This window comes from Melospiza georgiana, chromosome 4, assembly GCF_028018845.1.
Source record: "Melospiza georgiana isolate bMelGeo1 chromosome 4, bMelGeo1.pri, whole genome shotgun sequence".
NCBI classification, from domain to species: domain Eukaryota; kingdom Metazoa; phylum Chordata; class Aves; order Passeriformes; family Passerellidae; genus Melospiza; species Melospiza georgiana.
The window spans coordinates 32,536,256-32,562,804 of NC_080433.1; the positions used below are offsets into that span (position 1 = coordinate 32,536,256).

Sequence of the window (26,549 nt, forward strand, 5' to 3'; positions counted from 1 at the left end):
CCATCCACTCAGGGACAGTATAAGTTGACTATGGCTTGTTGAGTCTGTGAGAAAAGTGTAGTTAAGGGCTGACTGGGCTTCTGAGTGATGGCTGGAGCAGAGCTGCTGGCACCTCCACTAAAATGGGATCACAAAACCAGTAAAAACATATCTGATCTGACAACAGTGCAGCCAGCACAAGTGATGCAATCTGTGGCCATGCCTGCATCTTTCCAGAGACAACATTTCAACTTCATCCACTAAAGCAGCTCAAATGCTCTGCTCTCCATGGCAGGGACATGGGGGCAGACAGACATTCCCTACTGCTATGACTCTACTCCATAGTATATTTTCTGATTTCCTGGGGCTTGAAGACAGGGTGGTTCCAGCTAGTGATGATACCCAAGCTCTTCTGGTGGGCAGGAGCTCACTGTTCTGGGATTCTGAATCAAGAGGGACATGCAGTAAAGTAGGAGACTTTGTGGACATGGCAAACACCAGATGAGATGTTTATTTCGTCACTCTCAGATCTCTAGACAAAAATTAGAGATGTCCATTGCAGGCTAATAATTCAAACTGCTAAGAGACAATTTAGATGATCTTTAAGGTACTTTCTAATCCAAAGCATTTCATGATTCTATGAACTTTCTCTGAATTAAGGTCTTCATTTTCTGAAGCCATAAATGTCAGTCAGTTGCTGCAGCAGTGGCTGTGAAGTTCTTGGGTCCCTTCAGGCCTGTGGTCACATGTTTGTTCAGCTTTCATAACAAGTTTGAGCCTGGGACAAAATCAGGGAGTCCAGCTGCACCTGGCACTGGACAGCTACCATGTTCCCAGTGACTTTCCCATGCCAGCCTGTGATAAGAAGCAATACTAGGCATAATATGACAATAGCTGTCCCAAACATCAGTGATGCCTGGCATGACTGAATGGACTGGAAGATTTCAGGAAAGGACATGGATCTCCTGGCTGGCAGGCTGTGGTCCAGGAAGGAGAGATGTGATCAAGTCTCTTGCTCACAGGAGCCAGAATGCACTGACCATCTGCAGACTCTGCTGGCTCCAGCTTTGGGTGGGTGGAGAACACTGTAACAGCCCAGGTTAATATGGTACTGTTCTCCCTGCATGGCTTCACCACTGATGGTTATGACTGGCTCAAAATCTGAAGGGGTTGTATCATAATTACAAATTCTACTAAACTAACTACTGTTAGTTGATTTCTGTTAGTTATTGATTTCTGAGCCTGATTAGATTGGGATCTAGATCATGAGTCTTCTCCAGCTAAACTCAAATTCTCAACTACCCAACCTGGCTAGATAATTCCTTCCTTTTGGTTTCTACTGGGTTAAATCAAATGCATTTCCTTATGAAACCAAACACCATGCCTGATTTTGCTGGGCTGTGTCCAGTTGCTGTGGCTCACAGACCACTGTAGGAATACCTGGTTTCTACCGACTCACAGTGGCACTCTAAGGCTGAGCCTGGCAAAATAGACAGCAACAAACTGAGAAATAAAGGCATTTCTGTTGAAATACCACACTCAGCAAAAGAAAAGACCACACCACATGTAAGATGCTTCTTCTCACACCAGGTTCTGAAAAAGAGGATCAGACCTTTATCTTCCTGTCTCCAGTCCTTTTCTCCATGCTAAAAATTTCACTGACAGGAGAAGAGGGGCTTTGTGTGCTCAAGATCTTACTTAACCAGCTGTTACCACGGTATTTGCAGGGTTCATGAACTCTTCCTGTATAGCAGTGCTCTAAGAGGAGGCTGTTTGTTTCCTGATAAAATTCTGTGGCACTTCAGAAGAAAAATCCTATATTTTGGGGATGATGCACACTTATAAGAATGAAACCTTGTGCTATTATCAATATTAACTTAGGAGGGACACGCAGTAATTGTTGCATCACATACAAATAATGTCACTATCTTCATCTCAGCTAAAAAGTTAGCAGGCAGATGCAGACAGCATGTGTATCTCCCTGTAACAGCCTCCACAGCCTGGAGCTCCTCAGACCCTCCCAAGAACGTGCCAGAGGATCCCTCTCCTGTTGTGTTTGCAGCCAACATGCACCCCTAACAGCACACACTTGCTTTTTTTCCCCTTCAGACACATGTATTTGTTATAACACCTTGGGAAGGAAAAGGGTGCTGCCTTTGCAAAGTTAGATAACTGGCCCAGTTCTTTGCTGCCGGATTGGCTGGGAGAGGCCCTGTAAAACCACGCTGGCCAGGCGCCCAGCCCAGCCCTGCAAGGCTGCAAGCTATTTCCACAATTGGCCACTTCAGAGTGGGAGAGGGGGAGGTGAAGACAGCCGGGCAAGCTGCATCTCTGCCAGGCTGCTTCCCATTCTCCTTGTTTTTCCTGAGCCAGAGCATTCGGCACACCCGCTCCGGGTGCCTCCGAGCCCATCTCGCAACGCCCAGGATAGTGGGGTGTGAGGCTGGTGGCCAGGCACCTGTCCCTCCCTTAGCTCTGCTGGCACAGTCCCAGGACAGGACATGTCAAGCTGCAACACCCCTGGGGGCCCCACTGCCCTGGACTTTCCGGAAGTCCTGAAGTCCCTACTGGAGTATTCCTTGCCCTGGACCAACAAGATGACAGGTAGGATTGAGGAAATATGTACTGGGGGTTCTGTTTTGATTTCTCCATCCCCTCCTTCAGTTGCAAGGTGAGAAAGGGGCAGATCTTGTTTGCTGCAAGCCCTTCCAGGGTGTGTTTCCTCAAAGTGTCCAAGTCAGACAGGGAGTCCTGGCACTGTGCATGTTGTGCAGCTAGGAGGAAAAACAGCAGCAATGGATTGATTATAAAATCATGCTGAGCTCCTGATCCTTTTAATCTCTGTGCTCAGCTACTTCGTGGAAACCCTCAAAGATTCACGCACAGAAAAGGCTTGGGCACTAATGTTCATGCTCATATAGAAGCAACTTCCAGGATTGCCATTTGTCGTTGTCCTGTGGTTAATAACCACTAAGTCTCCAGACATTGCCTTTTCCCAGACTCAGACTGTCCAGAGAGCCTGCACGGGGCAGGCTGACTGTGCAAACTTTGTTTAATTGTTTATCAGTGAAAAGCTGGGATAGAGAACATAGCAAATGCTGCATTTTCTTTGCAAGAGCACTTCTGTACTCCTAGGCTTTCTTACTCTCTGTGCAGCATCCTAGAAAACAATGAGAAGGACCCAGGAGGTTGTTTAGTCTGGGCTTTCGCTGTGCTGAACACTTTGCTCATGCTGCACTTATGGCTTTGCTAATGCTAGGTCTGCTCCAAGCACCCATCACAGTTTGAGTACTCTCTGGTTTTGGATAGGATGCTACAGACCCTTGACAAGCTGCTTATTGGTTGCTGTGTTTTAATGTTTGCTGCACAGAGCTGGGGAGGTGTATGGGAACACCTCAGCTCAACAAGCCTATGTCTGGGCATGAGAGAGTTGAGCTCACAGAAACAAACATGCACAGTGCTTGCTCGTCTCTAGGAAGTTGCTACCAGGACATCCAGGCAGCTCTGCAGTGTTGAAGGGCAGCAGAACCCAGGAGCAGAAAAGCCAGACACACAGTGTGGAGAGGGACCCTGCTCTCGCTCCAGGGTCAGTGGGAGAAAGGGCTGCTCCTGTGACAGTAAAGCATTCCTGTAAGGAAAGGCACCTGCCTACACCTGCTGTAATAGAGTGAGCCCTACGGCACAGGCACAGCTCCCTGGGGAAAAGGGAAATAGGGCAAGGGGACTGCCCCACCCCTAAGGGGCTCATTTTGTCACATTGCTCTGCTGCTGCCTCCTGTGAGCTCTCTCTCTCTCTCTCTTTGCTGAGACTGCCCACTAAGAGGTGTGTTTACATACCACACATATGAAGTCCCACTGTTTGTGTGGACCAGGGCATGTTTTCCCAGCTGACTGTACCCAGGTAGAAAGTGGAACTGTCTGGGAGGAGGCAGTAACAGCCAAGGGCAGCTCATGTGGTGCAGAGCCTTGCTGTGGCTAAGCTGAGTTTGGCTGCTTTTCTGGGATCTCTGCTCTCCACAGCCAAGTGGATTCAATTAATCCAAAGGAGGAGTGCGGCAAAACCTATCTGTTTAGAGCAGGGAGTAGAGGAGAGATCAATGATTTGAGAGAATAATTTAGCCTTAACTGAATGTGACTTATTTGGCAGCTGAGAGCGCTGTTTTGTGGCAGCTTTCTTCCTCAGCTCCAGGACCACCCTGCCTTTCCGCATCACTTCCCGTAGTCCTCAGAACTGTCTCTATTATGCTGCCTCCCTCTCCAGACCAGCATTCCCATCATGGCCCTCTTCCCACAGAGCTCAGTTCTCTCCTTCTGGGCCTCCATACTTGGACAGCACTCATCTGGATTTCCTAGTTCTCAGGCCTCTCTCTGAAATTCTCTATTCTGCTATTCAAACCTCCCAGTTGAGCTCACTGTACATCTCTGCCTCACACCCTGTGCCCAGCAGTGAGCTGCTTATCACTTGCCTCCCTCCCTGCTGCACCCCAGAACTGGGCTGTTCTGTATCATCTGGCCCTGACAAGGCTCCCAGCAGCAACAGCCAAGGCTGCTGCATTCCTCTCCTCACATCTCATTGTCCTCCACTCTTCCTTCTCAGCTGCAGAGTGAAAGCAAATGTAAAAATCCCAGGCAGATCCCCGCTTAACCAAGAGGGTAAAGCTTGTGGTACAGTGCCTGCTTTCTGTTGGCAGTTGCTTTGAACACCTAATCCCCAGAGGCAGTGAGGAAAAGCTCTCAGGGCAGCCTGCCTCCTAGCTGGCAGGGCAGCGCTAATGCTGGAGCAGGGTGATGTGAGAAGCAACCCACAGGAATGTTCCTCAGGAACTCCCTCCCTCCTTCCTGCCTTTGGGAAGAGCAGCTAACACTGTGCAGTCTAGATCATTTCCAAGGAAAGTCACAACTCACAGTGGTGCAGAACAAAACTTCGTACAGTGAAGCATGGGTGCAAATGTGCTGGAGGAAGAACATGGTCAATCTAAAGGGAAAAGCCCTGGAGTAAAAGCTGCTGAGTGGTTTTAATAACCTCCCTTCATACAGACATTACCCAGCAAAGCAGCTGCCATTGAGCTCTGCAGGGGTGATGTGCACAGACCCTGTTCCTTGAAGGAGTGCTGTACACTACTGAGGCACAGCATCATCCTTGGGGGCCACCAGCATTGACAACAATGGAACAAAGTGACCATGAGAGCCACAACTGAATGGGAAGCCTGCAGCCTGCCCCACTTTGGCTGCATCTACTTGCCTAAAAGCTGCTCCTTTGTGACCTCACTCGCTTGTGTTCCCTATCACCTATCAGTAGCTGTTTCCTAGACAAAAGCATCACTGCGGGCTTGCTGCCCCTTGCCAAGCTGCGTGTGCTGCCTCTGTCGTGTGTGGTCTGACATCTGTGTCTCATCACCCTCTGTGAAGTGGCATCTCCCTTTCACACATGTGCCTTTTCTTCCTGCCAGCTGAGCTTGGCAAGGCGGAGGGAGTCCATGGAGGGCACGTAGCAGCCCTGGAGCACACTGGGCAGCAGAGCATGACCTGCTCTGCCTGCTTCTTGCAACTGGATTTATCAGCCTTGATAAATGATGCATTAACCTGCGCCGTTGCAGCCTATACTAACAGGGTGGCCTTTTCCAAGCTTCCCGTTGGGCAGCATGTGTGCAGGAGTTGCATGGGGAGTCCCACCCATTCCCTGTGAAGGAGGGAGCAGATTGGGCCTCCCAGCCCACGCAAGAGAAGTAGCTGCTGGGTAGGGCAGCTCCACATCTGCCCAGGTTGGGTGGAGATGGCCTCTGGTCCTCATTGCAGTAAGACAATGGAGAAAAACACCTACCCTGTGTGACTCCACATTCCATTCCTTTTCCTGGGGCATGTGGAGAAGAGTTTAGACCTGATTTCGGTTTTGGTTTTTTGGGGTTTTTTTGTCACAAAGACCATCAGGGTTTATTAGTAAGGGTCAGGTAAAATCGTGCCTCGCCAATTAAATTAAATGTTTGAGGTTTGTGGCAGGGAAGTTCAAGCAGGCAGATGCCCAAGTGCCTACCTGAGACAATGTCTTTATTTTCTGCTGGCACGGATGGGAATGCCTCTGCTCTCGCGGCTGTGTTGGATGCAGACGGGCCGATCCCAGCGGAGCACACCCCTCCCTTTCCCATAGCTTCGCTGCAGCCCATCCTGCCGAGGGAAGAGCAGCCGCTGCTGACTGGAGAAGCCTGTGGCTGCAGCATGACACTTCTACGAATTTGTTCATTTGTGGGAGAGGCTCCTCAGTACCCACCTGTGCTGTCGGGAACGAAATTGGCAATATTTGCTCCCTTCTTGTGTTCAGCAGCTTAAATCCCAGCACGGCATCCTTGCTGCTAAAGCAAGGGAGCCGCTTGGAGAATCACAAGAATTTCTTGTGATCATGACAATTTGGAAACGCGCCCTCTCCTCCCTTCCCCCAGCAGCCCGCCCATGCCAGCACTGCAGTGAAGTCCCTCGCCCTGCCCATGTTATGTAGGGCACGCCGCTGCGGGCATCGTGTGGGACGGAGGGAGATTAAATCCAGGGCACGCACGAAAGATGATTTTAGGATCCTAAATGAGGATACGCAAGGGCGGGCTGGAGCGCTGCCGCCGGGACAGGGCGGGGAGGGGGTTCGCAGCCGTCGCGCTGCCGGGACGGCCCTCACGGACGCCCGCTCGGCCGCGGCCCCCTCAAGCTCCGGCGGGCGCGCGGAGGCGCAGGGGGCGCGCGGCCTCCGCCGCCTACGCGCGCGCCGCCTCCCCCCGCCTCCTCCGCCCTCCTGACGGTGACGCAGCGCCCGCGGGAGGAGCGGCAGGGGGCGGCGCTCCGAATGCTAATGAGCTCCCTTGAGGCCCCGCCCCTGCACGTGCCCTGGCGGGCGGGGGGCGCGTGCCCGCGCGGGCCGCGGGGAGGGCAGGGCGGGGAAGGCGGGGCCTGTCCGCGCGGGACCACCCCCCTCGGGGGGCACGGGCCAATCCCGGGGCGCGGAGAGGCCGGGCCAGGGCGGGGCCCCGGGGCTCATGAATACTGAAGCACGCGCCGGGCGTCAGCTGGCCGCGCCTGCGCTGTTTGCTCCGCGCTTCGCCGCTGCTACCGCCGGGTCCCGGGGAGCCGCCGCAGCCCCGCGCCGCCGGTGACCGCTGACAGCCCGCCCGCCCGCGGGGAGTATGCCCGGCCGCGCCGCGCACCAGGAGGCGGCGGCGGCGGCGGCGGCGGCGGGAGGACCAGAGCCCACTGCAGCCGGGGGGAGCGCGGGAGCCGCCGCGCAGCAGGAGCGGCGGGGCCTGGCGGGCGCGTTCCCGCTGGTGCTGAAGAAGCTGATGGAGAACCCGCCGCGGGAGGCGCGCCTGGGTGAGCGCGGGGGCGCGCGCGGGGGCAGCGGGAGCGCGCGGCGCCCCCCAGTTATCCGCCCCCACCGCCCCCTTCCCGCCCCGTGGCTCGGAGGGCGGGACCCGCCGGGTCACGGCGGGACTGGCCGCGGGGGGAGCACCCGCGGGAGAGGCCGCACGCCCCGGCCCTCTCCCTCCGCCCCGTCCCTCCCTCCCTCCGCCCCCTGGCCGGCCGAGCCAAGAGCCGGCGGCGCGGGATCGCTCCCCGCCTCCCGGGGATCGCCCTCTCCGGAGCGTGTAGGTGCCTGCGCTGGGCAGAACCGAGCGCTGCGGGAGCGAGGGGCCGGCAGGAGCCGAGACGCGGCACGCTGGGTTTAGTCCCTCGGCTGTCTGCAGCCTCCCCCGCCTGTAGGAGCGTAGCTGGGAGCAGCAGTGAGAAGGTTTCCCGGCTTGCTTGACCTTAATTGCTGGGAAGTTGCCCGATGACACGAGTAAACAGCGGATCCCCTCAGATTAGGTTCGGTGATAATCCATAAGGGTATGAGTGACTGCCTGCACATGCAGTCCTGCATGGGCTGGAGCTGCCTCTCTGCCACTGCTGATGTGGACAGCAGCTGTGTAAATAACAGTGCTGGTGCTTGTAGTCTTCGGTGCTCATGGCACACTTTCTTTTTTCTTGGCTTTTCTTTTCTTTCTTGTTTTTCCCCCTTGTCATCTGGCAGTATTTTTGCCTGAGTATCCATTTCATTTCGAGGAAGGCTCAGGATTATCTGCACTGCTGTGCTAATGTATAATAAAAAAGTCCTTACACCTGTGAATTTTGAGGTTAAAAATATTTTTTGGAACAGTAGACAACATCCAGGGTAAACCACGGCATAAGCAAGGTTGTCAAGATTGTTGCCAATGAGGATCCTACCTACCTTGCATGTCTAATATTGCCCAATACCCTGTAAATCCATTTTGTGATTCTGGAGACTATCTTTTTCTCCTTTCTTCTAAAAAAAAGTCAGCTTGTGATAAAGGTTTTATTATGTTGCTATGGTGCAGGATGCTGCAGCACACAGAATCTTGAATCTGCAAAATAATGGGATTTCTTAAGATATTTCTGCACCCAGTCCTTTTTAAAGACGTTAGCGCCAGCAGGAGCAATTTCAGTTCATGTATGGTTGCTGATAGGGATTTAGTGACTTTGTCTTGGGGCTGATTTTTGTGTTCAGAATCATGTGATGTGGCCTATGGAGATGTAAAATTCTGAAATTAATATGATTGTGAGGTCGTGCATTTTTCTAAAATTAGAAACATTTGATACTAGATTGATTACTAGATGACCCTGTTCCAGTTCATGAAGGTGCTCAGCTGAAGCTTGCTAGCGAGTCCATTTCATCTTGGTTATCCCTCTCCATTCATGGTGTGATAAAGTTCAGGTTGTTCTTGTTCTTAACATTTCTCCATAGATTTCCTTAGTTCACCTTGTTCTGTTTCACTCATACTTTGTGGAACTTGTTGCTCTGTGTTTATTTTGGTCTGATACTTGTTTGCATATTCAAGACAAAAGAAAGAATGCCTTCATTGTCAGCAGGTTTACAAAACTCCTAGTTTACAAAAGGCTTGTCAATAGACCTGTGACTCAATTGACTTCAGAGGGTCCTTGATTATTTTCTGTTCTTTTCATTGTGATACACTCCAAATGTTAAAAAATTACTCATTCACTTAATCCAGTGGTGCACTTTCAGCGAACTTTCTGAGAAAAGACCCTGTGCTTTTGTCTGGAATGCCTATTGACAAAACCACAGTTTTCTATCTTACTCTGTAAGGAATTGTATCAGCTAGCTGCCGTGTCTGTCCATTTGTAGTCTCTGCAAGATACCTGTGGGTTTTCCAACTGCTGTGGGTAATTTGACTACCCACTTAAAGCCAGCAGCTTTCTAATCCCCTGAGCAGCAGAGGAGGGAGGTCAGCCAGTTCCAGCAGAATGCCATCCCCTTGAACACCCTGCCATGGACCAGGTACAGCTCACCAGCCTTGCTGGGAGTTGGAAGGATTAAATAAATAAAAATGATGATATTTCTATTAAAAAAGGAAAAGTCCCTTGAGTTAAGGGAAGGCACTTATTATTTTGGAGCAGAAGTGTAGGTCTCTTCCATTAGTAAGGAGCTGCTGCATACTCTCCAAAGGATGCCTTAATCACCAGTTGCATGCTGCTGTGGCAGGAGAAATGCCTCAGCAAACATCACAGTAATGGGCATTAGGGGTAGGGAACCCTGCAACCTGCCTTGTTCCATCCTCACAAGTGGGACTAAAGACTTATGGAGCAATCAGCCCATACATACATACATACATACATACATATATATATATAGTGGTTTCAGTATAATTTGACAATATTTTGTTGGTGAACAAGAGGAAGTTTGTCAAATAAGTGTTTGTTCTGTTTGTTGCTGGGCTAGCTCTTGACAGCATGGTGGCCAAAATCTTTTGGTTGGTTTTTGGTTTAGTTGGTTTTTTGGTTTTGAGGAAAAGCCAGGACAGGGAATAAAGCTCTTTTCATGCTGCTACTTATGGTTAAAACAGCAGTATTTCCAACAGTTCAGTAACTGAAATGGTCCACTTAAGTCACTGAGCATAAACTGGTGTCCTCACTGTTGACAGCAAATGTAGAGCCCAGTTAATAGGTCACAGTAGCAGAATGAGGGGGCTAAATCAGACATGAGCCATCATCTGCAGAAGTACAGTCCAGATTTATCAGGGTGACCTTGAATCACTGCAAATGGAGCTTCTTAGGATACTGCAGCTCTGCTGTCAGGTAATACCTGTTTACACTATAAATATCTTAAGAGAATTAATCTTTCAGGTCCCTATGCTGAGGTAGGCAGAAACTTCCCCCTCAAGATGTAAGAAGTTAATTAGTGTTTCATTAGATGTTGTGCACCCAAGCAGGATGTTGTGTGGCAGAAATAAAGATTAAATTAATAGAACGAAACCCATGGGAAAACATCAATGCAAAAATGATCATACAAAGGTTTTACCATGTTATATATCATCTTTGAAACAGATGAGCTCCCACTGTGTGTTAATTTCTGCTGTTTTATTTCAGATACTGTTAGAAGTGAGGGAGGAGAGAGAGACAGCATAGCTAAACAAAGACAGCGCTGAGAGCCCAGTGCTTGCTGAGTTGTCAGCTTGTAGCAAAAGGACAAAAAATTTCAGATGCTTTTCTCACGTGGAGGAAGGATCTAATGTGGTGTGAGCCAGGGACAATCACAAGAGGAAATTGGAGGAACCACAGTTTTTCCAGGTTACTGCAGGACAGCAGGGTGATCATGCACGTCCAAAGAGCATTAAAAGATCTGACAAGAGCCACACATTCAAGTACTGTAGTCTTTTTAGCTTCTACCTTCTGAAAAATATTTTTATGCCTTATATCCAGTCTAACAATCAGTTAATATTTTTTCCTCTCTTGGAGATGTCCTATTAGATGTTGCAAAACAAAAGCACTATGAAAACTGACATAACTTATAATGGTGTACTGTTTTCCAGAGTTAAGAAATTTTTTTCTTTTAGTTGACATTTTGACTTTACATTGCACAAGTTTTTTTATCATGCTAATTAAAAACAGTTATTTACAAATAATTCATTAGTGTTGCTTGGATTTGTTTTGGTGCTACATTTGCTAGGATATCATCCACAATATCCAGTGCAAGTCTGGGTTTGCTTGTGCTGGGCACTATCAAGTGTTGGGGAGTACACAATCTCTATTCACAGGTGAAATGTTGGTTCCAATTTGGTGGGGCGTGCTCCAGTAGTAAGGCAAATCCTCCTTATATATGGAGCAGATGCTGTTTCTTTACTGGCTTCAAGTAGGAGCTGTTTAGAAGCATTCTGGTTATTTACACCATTACTGGTAATCTACATGTTTGCTTTGTCCAAGCAAAGGGTAGGAAAGCTCCAGAACTCCCCATGGAAAGGAGTTTATAGAAGGAACAGGAGCTGGAAGATGGTGATTTGGAGGGAGTAGTGTGAAGTGGCAAGAAGGCCAAAAGCTACAAGGTGATATTACCAAAGCTTAGGTCCAGGAGCCACTGGTCTGAATTTAATGTATCCTTTAGGTACTTGCTCTTGATCCCAAGCTGGTGGCTGGTGAATACTTTCTCAGCTGCTTGGTTTAAAATCAGTATCTTCTTTTGTATAAAATATTCAGAATACGGTAGATAATTTACTTTGTATGGCAGCACTGTTCTTTCAGCCATAAAAAGCTCTTTCAGCCACACATCCACACCAGCTAAGGCAACAGCGGAAGGAATGCCACTTTTATCAGAATAGGTTTTATATAAATAGGCTTTTCTGATTTAGAGCCCAGTTTCACCCCCACTTCCACCCCCGATAAAGAAAAATGCTCCTTTAGCATGTTGTAGCCAGTCTAGAAAACCCTAATGCCAAAGATTGGTGCATTTTATTGGGCTAATCTCTCTTAATGCTGGAGATCTAAACTTGGTCCAGTGTATGTCCTTGGAGTCCCTGTTCTATTGAACTGAGTATTTGTTGGCTTCCATGGTAATGCCCAGTTTGCAGGTGATGAGGGTACAACTGGTGACTGTTCCTTCCTTTTGACAGCAGTGCTGGCTCAGTGCTGGCAGTACTAGCACTGCTTCTGGAATGCCTCCTTCACTGCTGATAGAACTGCATGGAGAACTGGATCAGGAAAATGACTTGGATTTTTAATTTTTTTTCTCTGCCAGCTTATTTTTATCTCTTAAATTATGTAATTATTCCATAACTTGAGTTTTCTGCTTGGATTCTGTCCCAGACAATTGTTAAGATTCAGTAGCTATGGGGAGCATAGAAACAGCCATTTTTCTGTAATATGTGCACTGTAGCACAGTAAATGGAGAAAAATTCATCAGTCTCTTGTGACTTGGGGGTGTGATGTGGGAGTGTGCCTTATTAGACATCTCCCCAAAGAGTGAAAATTGTATGTAGGTACTCTGAACTATCTATAGTGAGCAGCACTTGGAGCTATTGCTTTCTGTGGACATGCTGAGTCATTTCAGAGTGAAATGCTTCTAAAATGCTGAACAATAAGCATCCAGGTCTCTGGTGTCCTATGGACCTTCTGACTGATTTTCAAATGTAATCTGAAAACCCATATTCCTCTCCCATTCGTATTTAAATTATTGTTCTGCACCTTTCTTCTTTGTGCATAGAATAAGCTACTCAGCCTCGTCAGAATTTTCTTAATGGTTTCCCATGTAATCCTGCTTAGGGACACTGACTTTCGTTGTCTTCTGAGGTGGGCATGTGAAACCCAGGCTGTGTTGCAGTGACTGGTTAATAAGCTCCATGCACCTTGGTAAGCTGTCAGCAAAGGTGCTGCTCTGCAGGGCTGCTCAGCTGCCTGGGGCCCAGCCATCATGGGGGGTTAGAGCCTTCCATACAGAAATGTTCCTTTTCAACATCTGGTTTTCCAGATCATGTAATGAGGCAGAGCCATGAGCTGAATTGTCTTTCATGGGGATTTTGTTTGACTCTTAAACCTTGAGTCTCTCCTGTGTTTCAGCTTGTACAGTGACCTACTTGTATTTTTCAGATAAAGAGAAGGAGAAAATAAAGCTTGAAGAAGATGAGGCAGCAGCTGCCAGCACTATGGCCGTCTCAGCTTCCCTCATGCCACCCATTTGGGACAAAACTATTCCTTATGATGGCGAGTCTTTCCACCTGGAGTACATGGATCTGGATGAGTTCCTGCTGGAGAATGGAATTCCTTCCAGCCCTACTCACCTGGATTTGAACCAGAATCCACTCTTGCCTGTGGCTGAGTTGGAAGGGAAGGAATCTGCTGGTGCTTCCACTGGTTCTCCTGCATCTTCCTCTTCCACTGCAGTTTACCAGCAATCTGAAGCAGCCTCCAGCACAGGTATATGGAATAGTATGTGCTCTGAGGGACTTCTGTTGTTCTCATATTAAAAGATGGCTCTGTAGATCAAAAAGGAGATATGCTAACCTGTCAGTGTTTGCTGTGGCAGGTTACAGTTAAACATGCTCAATGTAGAGCCATAGTTCATGTGTCAATTCATGAAGATGCTGCCTCTCCTTTTCTTTCTCTCTTTCCATCCTATAAAGAATGAGTGTCTGTCAGTGTGCAGTCTGTTTTGCTTTTGAAATTATAAGAGCTGAAATAGCAACATAAAGTATTTGCTTTCTTGGTATTGCTAATATAGGATTTTCTCAACTTGTCCAGCTTCTTACTTTCTCAGGTAATTTTACAACAGATTTGATAGCTTGTCACAAGTCATTTTTATTACCTTGGTCTGCTTGGGTGAACTTACGTGAACTTAATGTACCTCAAATAACAATGTTAAATAGAAAAACAATGAAGCAATCGTTATTGTGGTAGCCTGGGATATGTGAAAACAGACACTTGGAAAAGGTGTTTTAATGATGCAGTTTGGTGTTCTGTGGTGCTTTGAAGTGGGAATGGAGGAAAAAACAAACAAAACTGTGCTTAAATGGTATTAGGAAACTTCATTTGTACTATGGAGATGTTCTCTTAAAGAATTCAGCTGCTCAGTTTGCCCTAGATTTAGAGTTTAAATATGATAGCCATCACAGTACTATTTTATGAGCAAGCTTTAAAGAAAGCATTTTGCTCTGGACCTCTTTTGTGAATCTCTGGGAAAGATAACATGGAATTCCTTCCATAAGTTACAGGGTGTGGCTTTTTTTTAGGTGGTATGTGCAAAACTTATTGATCACTACTGCACATGGCAGTGACATGCAGTTTTGCAACTCATGTATACGAAGTTTTGTAAACAATAGATTAATATGGTAAAGCTCATATGAGCACTACCAGTGTCAGACTTCTCTGTTGGGCCATTTATTTCCATGTGGAAAAGAAGAAGAATACTGTTGCATTTGTAGCAAATCCTCCTTTATTTAGTCAGCTGTTTGGAAGTCTACTTGTCTGACCTTTGAAGGTCCCAGGGGCTGGGGTCTTTGGGCAGGCTTGTTTCTGTAAGGATTTGTATGGTACAGAACTCAGGCTGATACAAGTTTCTCCCTTCTTACTGCCACTGAAGGTGCTTTTTGTGTGTGCAGTGTAATTTTTGCCAAGGAAGTATTAACTCCTGTCCTGCATCTGTCTACTCATATCTATTATTCTGGCATATGCTTCTAGGGTTATATTACAGACTGGACTGTGAACTCTTTCTCTGTACCAGCAGCAATACAGCACCCACCACATCTCAGGGAAGCACCAACTAATTCTATGAGATATTTCTCACCACCGGGCAATAAAGTTGGCTTCTTTGTTGATTCTCTTCATCCTGCTGAATATATTGTAATTTCTCCTGTTGTTGCCAGAGTCCCCACCACAAAATGAGAGAAATACACCCAGTCCCATTGATCCTGACTGCGTAGAAGTTGAGGTGAATTTCAACCCTGACCCTGCTGATTTAGTTCTGTCCAGTGTGCCTGGCGGTGAGCTCTTCAATCCTCGCAAACACAAGTTTACTGAAGAGGACCTGAAACCACAACCTATGATTAAAAAAGCCAAGAAGGTTTTTGTCCCAGATGAGCAAAAGGTAACAGATTTATTGCTGTAAACTCTTCTAGGCTTTGATAAAAATTTCTGACTCTTTGTCCGAACGCTTTGACATAGAGAGCTAATGCAGTTTACCTACATGATTGGTCAGAAGCGCTGCCAAGAATAGAATTGGCAAGCCAGCTGCTGTGCTTGCTGGTTTGCAGGTTTTGGTATCATGAGCTAATTACTGGCAAGGAGCAACTGATCATGCTATACACAGAAATTAGAAGAGCTATCAAGTCAAATCCTCATCACCTGCACTTTTGAAGGCCGTTGTCTATATTTGCCCAGTATTGTGTCTAATCTGGACAGATCAGACACAATAGAACAGGTGGTTTTATGTAAAAGTTCACTCCTGAATTGAAACTAAGTAAAGGAAGTATTTCAGTTGGACAGCTTCTTAATACCCAAGTCTCTAATCTCTTTAGTTTTAGCAAACCTAAATAGATAATTAATAGAGCAGTCAGTGTGAATATCATTATACAATAAAGAGGTGTCTCCAATACACTTGTCAGTTTGGCATCTCTTTTTTAATACAGGATGAAAAATACTGGACAAGGCGAAAGAAGAACAATGTGGCAGCAAAGCGTTCCCGTGACGCCCGGCGGTTAAAGGAGAATCAGATCACAATTCGGGCGGCCTTTCTTGAGAAAGAGAACACAGCCCTGAGGACGGAGGTGGCAGAGCTGCGCAAGGAAGTGGGACGATGCAAGAACATTGTTTCTAAATACGAGACCAGATACGGACCCTTGTAAGCACACCCTTTTCCTTGTTAGGGCTCTTTGTTTTAGCCTCTTAGACTTCTCTGCCTTCTGTAGAGACTCCCAGAAATAAAGTTTATGGAGGCTTTGCCATTTTGCATCTACACTAGAAAGAAACCAACAAAACACAAACAAACCCTGTTTCTGTTGGCACAGCTCGTTCAGCCCCTCTCCTGATCATTCTGTTGTCCATAATCTTAGTGTCCATATTTAGAACCTTGTTTTCAACACTGATAGAACATTTTCTGATGTCATACAATTGAACAGATTCACCTGTCTCGAGGAATAAATGTGGATCCCTCCAGACTGGAAAGAGCTTTTGCTATCTGTTCTAACCTTCATTTTTGAGTGGAGAAAGAGCCTAGGAGACTCTCCACTCCTCTCTCTCTTTCTTCTCTCTTTTTTTTTTTTTTATGGTTAATTTTCAAGCTCTTGCTCTTTTCTCCTCTCCATTCCACCTCCCCCTCCCAGTAAAAGTGTAAAACGTAAGTTTAGAATATAAGTAGATGTTGCTGGGCAGCATCAAGAAATTGTTTCCTCTCCCATTCAGAGGCACTAGAAAGTATCTGTTGTATAGAATGCTGTTCCTGCTGAAGAGGAATAGGAGAACCTTTAGGACAGGAAGACAGGAAAACATTCAATCTCTTGTAAAAACAGAAGTATTGCAAGGTTAATCTATGAATGTTATGCAGAATGGAGTCAGTGCAGTTTAGATTACAATACTGTCTAAATGTCTTGATAGGTTCTAATCCTGAATAACCTGCAGAAACCAAGGAGAGAGAATAGTGAATCACTCGTTTCACATATGTGGACAAAATAATTTGATGTGGGTTCTAGACTGTATTTCTACCACCACCCCTCTTTTTTTTCCTTAGGGGGTCTTTCTTCTTGAACTGCTGATAAAGCAGCATGTTGCACTTAAGTGAGAAGTAAGGGAGATTTAGAAAAAGAGGTCTGGCTCATTAGGATGAACCTTGAGTCTCAGCTATTAAAAAAGGGCCAGCACCTTATGCTTTGAAAGAAGGGGCTTTTTTAAAGAAGTAAACAAGCCACTGTTATTTTACTGCACCTTACCTGTTGTGCAAGAGATTGAGAAAGAGTTTGGTCCTTTGCCTCGTGATCACACTATGGGATAAGCTACACCCACTATAAGCGCGAACAGTTTACCTCACTGTCTCCTGTGTAGCAATATATCTGGTCTCTCCACGCTTGCTGGTTCTATCTCCAGCATGTTTCCTGATAGAAAATTAGCACACAAGATTTGCCCTCTGGGAAGTAATCCATTCTCAGCACCAAGCACTGCGTCAACAATATATGGTGTTAAAAGAAAAAAATACGCTGTGTGTGATGTTGAGACCTTCTACACGACCTACAACTGCAAGAAGTAGAAGCTTTACCAGAAGTATATGTCTAGAAGTCCTCATAACAAGAGAAGCTGTCTTAAAAGAGTGGCTGTGTCAGAACTCTTAGGCTATACTTGCTGGGATAATATAAATATTAAGGAGTAAATGTGGGATGGTGATGTTGTGGGTAGTTGCAGTTCCTCTATTGAAATCTGAAAATACACTAGAAAAGCATTAGGGCTTATTTTCTATGCTAAAGACTAGCTTGTCTTTTAAACATAATGTGGAAATTATGAGTTTAGAGCATTTTTGTGTTGAATTCTTAAGGAAGTGGAGAAGCAGGCTAATCCACAACACCTAATGTATGCTTTGAACTATTCCCCCCTCCGCCCCCCGCTGTTATGCTCTTAATTTGACTAGAGTGGCTCTTGATGCAGTGTTGGTCTAATTTCTTTCAAACATACTAAAAGTTGTCACCCTTTCAGCAGGGGTTTTTTCTTTCACAGGGTGGTTTGTGGTGGTGATGGTGGGAAGTATGTTATAAATAAATTGTCACACTAAACACTTTGCTTTGTTTAAAGTGACTTATCTGATTCCGAGTGATGCAACTTTAAAGACTTTTAAAAACAAAGAAACTAAAAAGCACACATGAATCGCCAGTCTTCAGAGTGAGCAGTGAAATCTATGAGGTGTCCCAACACAAACAACTGATGATGACCCTGCCTGCCTCCTTGCCTGCAAGTACCCCATCTGACTACCCAGGGCTGGGCATGATGAAAAGTGCAAAGTCTCCTTAATTCTGTATATGGCTTTCTTATCTGTCTTTCTCACTGTAACTATGAACTACAATAAGCTTACCTACTGGGGTTTTGTCAAGACACTCAAAGTTCATGTCTCCAAGTCTGTTGACAGCCTGTGTGAATAGTGACTCTTCGTTTGGCACTCAAGTGGAAGAAGAGAGGGAGTTTTAAATGAAAGTGTCTGTATATATAAAGAACTGCTATATTTTAAGACTCTTTTCCCTGCAGTATAATGAGTTTTATTTAATACTGCAGCTCCCTTCTGGTACAGTGTAGTGTATTGTGGAGTACTGTGAGTGCAGAACTAAAGACACTGGGAAGACAGCAGCCCATAACGTGTGAGACTTCAGTGCAGAATATTACAGCAAATGTACTGAAATAATCCAGAAAGCACCACAGTGTGCCATACAGGGAGTAATAAACCTCTATCAAATGACCCACGTAATAATAACCCACGTCAGTGGCTTTCCTGCTCCACAGCTACACTGCTGTAACCTGCCTTTTCCTTTAGTTCATTTATGAGGCTCACTTTCTTTTATGGTATCTTGCTGAAAAAGGATCTATTCTTCTGCTAACAACTTAGCAATCATGGAAAAGGTGCTATTCTGAGCTGCTGATCTCCAGGTCTTTTGGCAGTCTGAAACTACCAAATGAGTATTAGCTCCAGGAAAACAATGGCTATTAGTTGCCATATTACCATTTTCTGTCTCTTGACCGCAGGACAACTGTGGTGCTGAAGGTGAAACAGCCAATGATATCCCACAGTTACAATGGGCAGCTTAAGAGTGAGGACCCTTGTGCTCATGTGGGAGGGTAGATGAAAGCTTGGATGGATTGTGGTGATGTTTATTGTGTTTAGAAGATGGAGGAAGTAGGTGGAAGTTCCGTTGTAAGAATTTCATCAGCATAACAAGAATCTGCTCTTATATTAAGGGAGCTTGAGAGCTAAATCTGTGTGGGAAGAGCAAGAGTAGTTACTTTCTAGGAAAGGAGTACAGGGCCGTGCTTGTAGCCAAAATGGAGCTTGTAAGACAGGAGTATGTTCATGCCTAGAGATTAATGAATAGCATACACCTCAAAAAAAAACAAACCTTGAAAGCTTTCTGAAGCACAAGTGCCAAAATTATGAGGCATGACTAGTTAGCAGCATAGCTCAGTGCTATCATATTGAACAATTACTTTGACTTTGTGTTTACCCAAGAGATTCTACCCCTAATTTCAGAGCAGAAATACAAAGAGAAAAATGTGAGAAGCAGCCGCTAACGTTGTAAGCTTAATTAAAAAAAAAAAAAAATCAAAAGCGAGGATTCATAACCTGTGTTTGACAGCATAACCTTTGTACAGAGCTTATATATTAAATGTAGTTTTTGACCTATCATTTTTAATGAACAATGTACTGAAGTAAAGAAAGAGTTTTTAATTTTTTGCTGGCTACCAAAGTATACCTATGAGTGTATTATTATAAAGCTCTGAGATAATCTTGGGATATTTGTATCAAACAGATAAATATCTTAGTTCCATGTTGCTGATATGGCAGCATATATCTCTACCTGTATTGAGTACTGCTGATTTGGACTGATATTTTTGGTATGTACTGGTTTTTGCTTTATTTTGGTGATAAAGGCCCAAACCATGGATTAAGAAAAACAAACCAGCAAGAAAACAAACAACCATGACAGCATGTAAATGTAGCAAATCTTTTCATTTATAATTTCTAAATTTTCAGTTAGCCCTGGCTGTTCTTAAATGTCATGCTTCCTGTTTAAATCACAAAACCAAAAGCTAAATAGCTGGGCAAAGAAGTTGCTTCATTTGGATCCTACTGTGCTTAGGAGTATCTTTTAAATACTTACATATTGTATACAGGATTTGTTTTTGCGCTATGTCATAACATTTTAACAGCAAAATATTCAGTCAATGAGATTAGCATGTGCAATTCTATTGTTTTATTTCTGTTATCTTAAAAGCTTACACAGTGGAAACTAACAGTGAATGTTCATTAGATCTTTCTTTCAGAGAAGACTGTTAGCAAACATTTGTGCTTCCCTGTAGGACAATGCAGATTTGCACAATCTGTGATTTATGTGTCTACGGGTTGCAAAACTGGAAAATCGCACTTTAGGGTGAGTGCAGCTCAACTTTTGTAGCTGGGGAATTTGGTGTTGTTGTTATTAAGAAGTAGTATCTTTAAAAATAGATGAGAGGGTAGTAACTATTTAAAGGAGTGCAGATATAGCCAGACAGAAAATACTGTGCAATGCTGAACTCCTTTCTCAGTTTTTGCAGTCTCAGGAAGTTAAGTTTATTGCTCCGGAGCTCCCTGCTCCTCTCAGAATGATTCACTCTATCATTTTGTTTCTTTGACTAGGATGACAATCCTATCTGTAAGTGATAACTTGGGTATGTTTTCTTAGTGATCATAAGAAGAGAAATATTCTTTTAGCTCAATTTGAATGTTAAAAGATGCTGAATTGACACTGTTAGGGTTTGAAGTTCTCTAGCCTTGGAACATACTCTGTAGAGGCCATAAGTTTGCCTGATGCCAACCTACCCCATTCCACAAAGGGACCATCTCCAAGGGGAGAGAATAAAGGGCATGTGCACCTTTCAGCATCACTGCAGGGATTGCCAGGAAAGAGAGCAGTTCATGACAACTGTACTTTCATTAGGAAGAAGATTGACACTGCATGGCCATTTCATAGTACTAACTTTGAAAATATATAAACTGTGGATGAAATTTGTGGACAACAAGTGTTGTTTTACTCTGCAGAAGACAGCAGCTATGAATAAATAATGTGCAATTTTTAATACAGTATTGCTTTCATACATTATGATCTAATCTACGTATAGTGGGTTTGTGTCTAAAAATTCCAAAAAGCTTAATCTTTCACCTGTTGCCAAGATCTGCTCCCACTGAAGCTGGTATCAAAGATCTCATTAACTCCCACAGGAAAAAGTCTTTACTCTTATGTGGTTATTGTAAAGTTTAGCAAGTGCTGGAGTCATGGGTGTCTTTGCTTTCCTCTGATGCATTCTGTGCTGGGATCAGGTGGATACATCTCAGATTGCAGGTGTAGTGTTGGTAAACTGGTCCTGATAATTTTGATATTCAGATAATCTGAACTCTGCTTTTTTTTTGGTCCTCCATGGACAGAGTGAAAAAGTAGTGTATTATGAACTTGTGTTGGAGGAGAAATGTTTTTGGGTTGTTTGGTTTATTGCTAAGCATCTTTTTGCAGTAACATTTTATGTCTTTTCGGACAATTCTCCATTTCCTTGCTGTGCTGTTTGAGTGCCCAAGGTGTTCTAACTAGAGATCACTTTCAGCATTATCTGCAAGCCTGCTACTAATTGTACCAAATCAATTTCCAGTTGGGAGGTGCAGTGGAAGCCCAGCAGCTTTGGGAATGCTGTAATAAAACCACTTATGCAGAAATTATTTTTTTTTTTGTAGATAGCAAAAAATAATGGACCTGCACAGAGGAGAATATTGCTGCTTCGGTATTGTAAGCCACCTGAGCATAAAAAGACTTTGTTCCTTGTGATCAGGTGCTTTCATTTTTAGTGAGAGGAAGGTATCTCAGACCTTTGTAAAATCCAGATAGGCTTTTGTTCACCCTTCTAGTTTTAGCTGCTAAGCACAAGATGAGAAATGCAAATTTATCTTAGTGCATAAATCTCTTATTTATGGCAACATACACCTAAATCCATAAAGAGCAAAATCATTTGTTAGTGCTAGCATTGTGCCTTTGCAGCACTACAAGACTCAGACTGGCTTTCTAGATGTTCAGATAATTACTCTGGTCTGTATATCTGCCACTGTAACATGGTGAAGATAGATAAACTCACAGTTGAAGACCGGGAGAAAGGTAGAAAGAATAAACTTAACTAAATATCTGTGGAGATGCTAACATAATGCTAATTGAGAAATTACAGTGATTTAACTCCTCATAATGCAAATTGGCATACGGATGTAATTTGTTAGTTTGATAGTCTGCTATCCCTCACGAGTCACTTTTGGAATGCAAACTTATTGAAGTTCAGACACCTACAGGGAAAAAGGAATCCTTTGAGTAGATATAGACATAGATACTTGGCAAGGAGAGCAAAGAATGAAAGAGGAAGAGGAGAGTAATGCAAGAGTCTGACCTGAGCGAAATTGCTAAAACTGATTCCTCACTGTTTACAATTTTAGGCCAATTTGAATCCCCTTAGTTTAGCATCATACTGAAGATAAGTAATTATTTAGGTCTTGGGAATCTCCTTGTCTTGGTCCTACTTCCACAGTCCAGAAAGGAATATACAGATAGGGAGAAGAGTTACTGCAGAAAGGCATGAAAAAATAGCTGTTGCTTCAACTAAGTGTGCTGTTGCGCTGGGACTTGACCTGCCAATGTGACCTGGTCAGTGCTGTCTCATGAGGAAACTACTATCTGAGGCCCCAATCTTTTAAGGCCTCAATTCTGCTGTCATTTCTGCATGGGAAGAGCCCTATATCTGTAGAGAACCATGTGGACTTCACAGGATCTGTTATTGAATGTGAAGCTCTGCCCAGGCAGTCAGCTGCAGAATTGTGTCCTTAACACACTGTCCAGTTGTAGTTAGAGGGCTGTTGATATTAAGTGTAATATGGGTGCCTGTTATATAGCCAAAACCCTTGTTACTTCATTTTCCTAACTAAGGCATGAGCAGAAGCCCTTTGCTGTACAACATCTGTAAAAAACTTTAAAATGTACTTCACATACGTCTAGTAAATTAAGGCATGTGATTTTGGTCTGTGGGTCTCAACAAACCTTGCTCGTGTACCTGCCTGAATGTTTTCCTAGATCTGCAGCTGTTTCAGTGAGAAGGGATGGTGGGATTTGTTCTCTCCAGGGGGCACGATAGCAGCTCTCACCTGTCCCACTGCGGTGACCGCTCGCTACTGGCCAGGATCAGGGATGGATGCATCCTCCGCACTTTTATGTGAAGTTGTCTGAAATATGGTGATTAACATAATTATTGGAATACTGTATTTTGTATAACTTAGAACATGTAAATACACTTTTAAAACTAATCTGTTCTATGAAGTAATAAATAAGTGCTTCCATTGTAATATCTGAATATTGTTAATGCTTCATGTAGCTTGATTTGGGATTATTTCTTTCCTAGAGAACTACAGAAATCAAAACAAAGATTGATGTTGTGGAATTCTAGTCTAGTTGTGATGCTTTCTATCAACAAAAAATGTTTTAAAAATAATAATGAGCTACTTAAGCAGAGAAACTAAGATTTTGAGGGAACTGATTCTCTTCCAGTCTTTCTTTAACAGTAGTCACCTATTACATTCATAATTCTACTCTTCCCATCCTGTTAGCTGGACAGTTGATTTGTTTGTGAGTCGCATTTGGAAAGTAGCAATATTAAATTATTTGTAAACTTCAGTGACTGAGGAAAACTAAAGCTGGGTGGTTTTTGTTGGGTGTGTTTTTTTTAACTATTCTCTCTTTTGGCTCAAACAGATCTGTCTCCACCCTTCAGCCAGACTGCAGCAAGTTGCAGTGCAACAGTGAGTGACTGTTACTGAAGCTCATTTGTGACTTAGATAGTCTACATCTTTATTAGTTCCATTATGTACATAGATGACACAGGTTTCCTGTTGTGGTGTGGAGAGAGAAAGAAAGTGATTAATGACTTGTGCTTTTGCTGAGTACATGTTCACTGGATGCTGCACAGCTGGACCTTTAATCAGATTTCATGACCTTTTCTGTCTTGTGTTGAAAAGAAAAAAAATAGAAAACAGTGGAGTAAGAATCATAAGTAGTCTGCTAGGAAATCTGAACGCTTGGGTTTTGAGGAGGAGGTGAGATTTATCCATCAGCCTTCATGTAAAGAAATTAGCCTGTGATGACACTTTCTCCAGCCATCATGTCACTTTGTCTTCAATGCTGTACTGGAGCAGTCTCTTCTCTGGTAACAGCTGTGTCTGCTGTGTTCCATAAATGACAAAGCCACATCTTTTGGAGTGGGCAGAGACAACGGCATCTCTTTTTATTTTCTTCTATTTTCTTTCCTCCTCTCTCAGTGTCTCTAGGCTGTAAAATAGCTATGAAACAGCTAAGCAAATGTGCAAGTTATTCTGAAAACTCTGTTCTTGTTAAGCTTTTTCAGACACATACAGTTTTTAACTGAATAATTTGAGGGAACTCCTATCTGCTATATTTGGCCTGAAATTCTGTTGCCTCTTGGATAAAAGTATTTTTTTGTCTTCAGATGTGACACTGATCTGTCCCATTCATTCAGTGGGATGGATGATAAATCTGCACAGTATTTATATAAGATACAAATCTGATCTTAGTTTTACTGTGTGTTAAGTTGTTTAATCTCTTGGATGTCTACTCCTTGAGGTTGTCTATATAATTCCTGTATATGTAGCTGCTTTTTGAAGCAGTCCATCAAGAGCATTTGAAATCATCCTGACTGAAAAATTCCATAGAAGTGAAAGTGATAATAAAGCTTGTAAAGCAGCTGGGTAAAACTGTATTGCCATAAATGGTTTTAATTTATATATGAATCTTCTGTCCCAAACTGCTTATTTTGTACATAAACCTAAACACTCCTGGCAGCTGATGGGTGAAAATAAAGGTGCTTAAACAGCAATCTAATGAGGAAAGGGCATTTCACTATTACAGAGTTGGTATTATTTTATATTTCCATTTATTACACTTTTTTAAATGTATAAACCACAGATTCTCAAAGTCTTCGGCTTGGATTTTGTGAGTAGTTTAAATCCTCTCACCTCTCTGCTCGTAACTGGTTTTTAAGAAAAAGAAAAGCTTTTGTTTAAAATGTAAAATTTTGACTGTATTAACTTCTGTTAGTACCCTTCCTTTTTAAGAAATAAAATGTATATTCCACTATGCTGAGATCCAGTAATTTTGTTCTCTAGATAGCATACTGTGTGGCGTACAGCTCCACTGCCAGCATTACACCTGCAGTTTGCAGTGAAGCTGGTAGACACTAAAGCAGCTGATCACCTTTTGGAAGCAGGTTCTTGCTGTGCATTTCCCATGTGTTAAATGTGCTTGGTAACAGGTATACAGTTCCCTGCTTTTATTTTCTGGATTAACTGATTTCAAAAGCATTGCAAGGTTTTGTGTTTGTCCTGCAATGACTCTTGGTTGAACTCTCAGGTAGGAGGAAAAATCTGAGCACAAGTCAGCCGCAGACACTTGGACCATGCTTTGTTATGTTGGGCATGAGAACATCCACAGAGTAATCAGAATTTTACTTTTTTTTCATGGGAAGAAGTAAGGTTCTGAATAAGTAAGTTTTTTTTCCATGAGGACAGCTTTCTCTGTACCTTACTATGCATTTTTTTAACTAAACCTTGGTTGGTTGGTTGATTTGTTGAGGGGTTTGGTTGGTTTGTTGTTTTTTTCATTGGTGGTTGGGTTTCTTTGTTTTTGTTTTCCAAAAACTGGTAATTGAAGATCAACCTGGTAAGAAATTTATGTTTTCTATATATTCACTGCATCTCACACGTGCTTTCAAGGTAGACAAGATCACTGGTGCTTCAGTATAATCTCTAGATAAACTGCCGGAAGGATCTTTGTTGGATCTTCACTTTTATAAAAGGTATCTTGGATGATTAGTGATGGAGGGTGGTAGCAAGGAACAAACAAACTGTCAGTGAGTTGTTTTTCTCTGGCTGTCTTCCAGAGCCATGGCAGGATTATTGACCCAGACAATTTGTTTATGAAAGCAGAAACCTTTCCTAATTAGAGGGAGGGGCCTGACCTGTATTACATACCAAAGGCCAAGGACTTGACATGGCCAAGCCAAGGATTTGCCCTAGAAACTGAGTGAATGCAAGGCTGTGCTGGATGTATCCTTCTGGTGTTACATGGCCTTAACAGAGTGGAGGATATTTGGCATTTTTTCCCTGTTGGGATATCAGCTGGCAGCAGCAGCACCAATGTTTGTTACACTGCCTTCTTTTCAGGGAGCTTGAATGTTCTCTTGGGTGGGTGGGGAGTAAGTTTATAAATGTACTAACTCTGCACATGATATTACTAGTTCCCTTTGGGAAATGTTGCAGCTATTAGTGATCTGAAATATGACAACGGCTTACTCAGCCTTCTTCCTGTTGTGTTTTGGGAAGATCTGCTGATCTTGGGACTTTAGATGCATTGGTACTCATTTTTGCTCCTGCTGGCTACACCAGATCCACTTCTGATCCACCAGAAGATCAGAAAGGATCTGTCTCCAGTTGGGTCTGTAGCACTCTGAAGCAGCAGTGGAAGGCTGTGGTTGAGAAATGTGCAAGAGCTGCAGCTGCCAAGTGCCTTGGGGCTTTTTGCTTGCTCTTGGCTGTGGTTGTTGGCTGGACATGGCCATTGAGAAAATGTGTCCTAGGCTTCTGAGGAAATGGAGAGCAAACTGACAATAAGAGAGTAAAGCCAGAAGCTGACGGTATAGCTATGATAGACATGTGCTTAAGTGGGTGGAGTTTCCCTGGAAAATAATTGCAAAAGAGCAATTATGGGACTGGCCTTCCTCCCATAAGGAAAGGAGAGGAGGTGAAAGGCTGGCTTGGGAGGTGGAGTGGAAAGTTGCTGGCAGTATTCCAGATGTTGCAAGAGATGAATTCATGTACCTTATCCCTCTGTGCCTGATCACAATTTTTATGATCAAAAACGGCTCTTGTATGCTTTATTCCCGAAATAAGCTTCCAGCTTGCAGGAGCAGGCTCATTACCCACCCCACCCCCGGCTGAAGGC

At 44.2% G+C, this 26,549-nt stretch overlaps 1 protein-coding gene across 3 annotated transcripts; it reads left to right on the top strand.

The window, feature by feature from the left end:
- Positions 1 to 2,283: 2,283 nt before the first annotated feature.
- TEF (TEF transcription factor, PAR bZIP family member) lies at positions 2,284 to 24,692 on the top strand. Of its 3 annotated transcripts, none has more exons than XM_058022102.1 (5): positions 2,284 to 2,583; positions 12,889 to 13,215; positions 14,661 to 14,881; positions 15,423 to 15,634; positions 17,569 to 24,692. In XM_058022102.1, exons 1-5 carry the CDS (start codon positions 2,481 to 2,483, stop codon positions 17,588 to 17,590), a joined length of 885 nt encoding a protein of 294 aa, XP_057878085.1. In that variant the 5' UTR covers positions 2,284 to 2,480; the 3' UTR covers positions 17,591 to 24,692. The 3 variants fall into 3 exon arrangements, with proteins under 3 accessions (XP_057878085.1, XP_057878086.1, XP_057878083.1); XM_058022100.1 differs by lacking the exon at positions 2,284 to 2,583 and adding an exon at positions 7,143 to 7,326; XM_058022103.1 differs by having other exon boundaries at positions 15,423 to 24,692.
- Positions 24,693 to 26,549: the final 1,857 nt, after the last annotated feature.

Coding starts and splice junctions, on each gene's coding strand:
- TEF (XM_058022100.1), top strand. CDS start 7,143: ATGCCCGGCCGCGCCGCGCACCAGGAGGCGGCGGCGGCGGCGGCGGCG. Junction 14,882..15,422: donor TTGTCCCAGATGAGCAAAAG/GTAACAGATTTA, acceptor TTTTTAATACAG/GATGAAAAATACTGGACAAG. Junction 15,635..17,568: donor GAGACCAGATACGGACCCTT/GTAAGCACACCC, acceptor CTTTGTTTAAAG/TGACTTATCTGATTCCGAGT.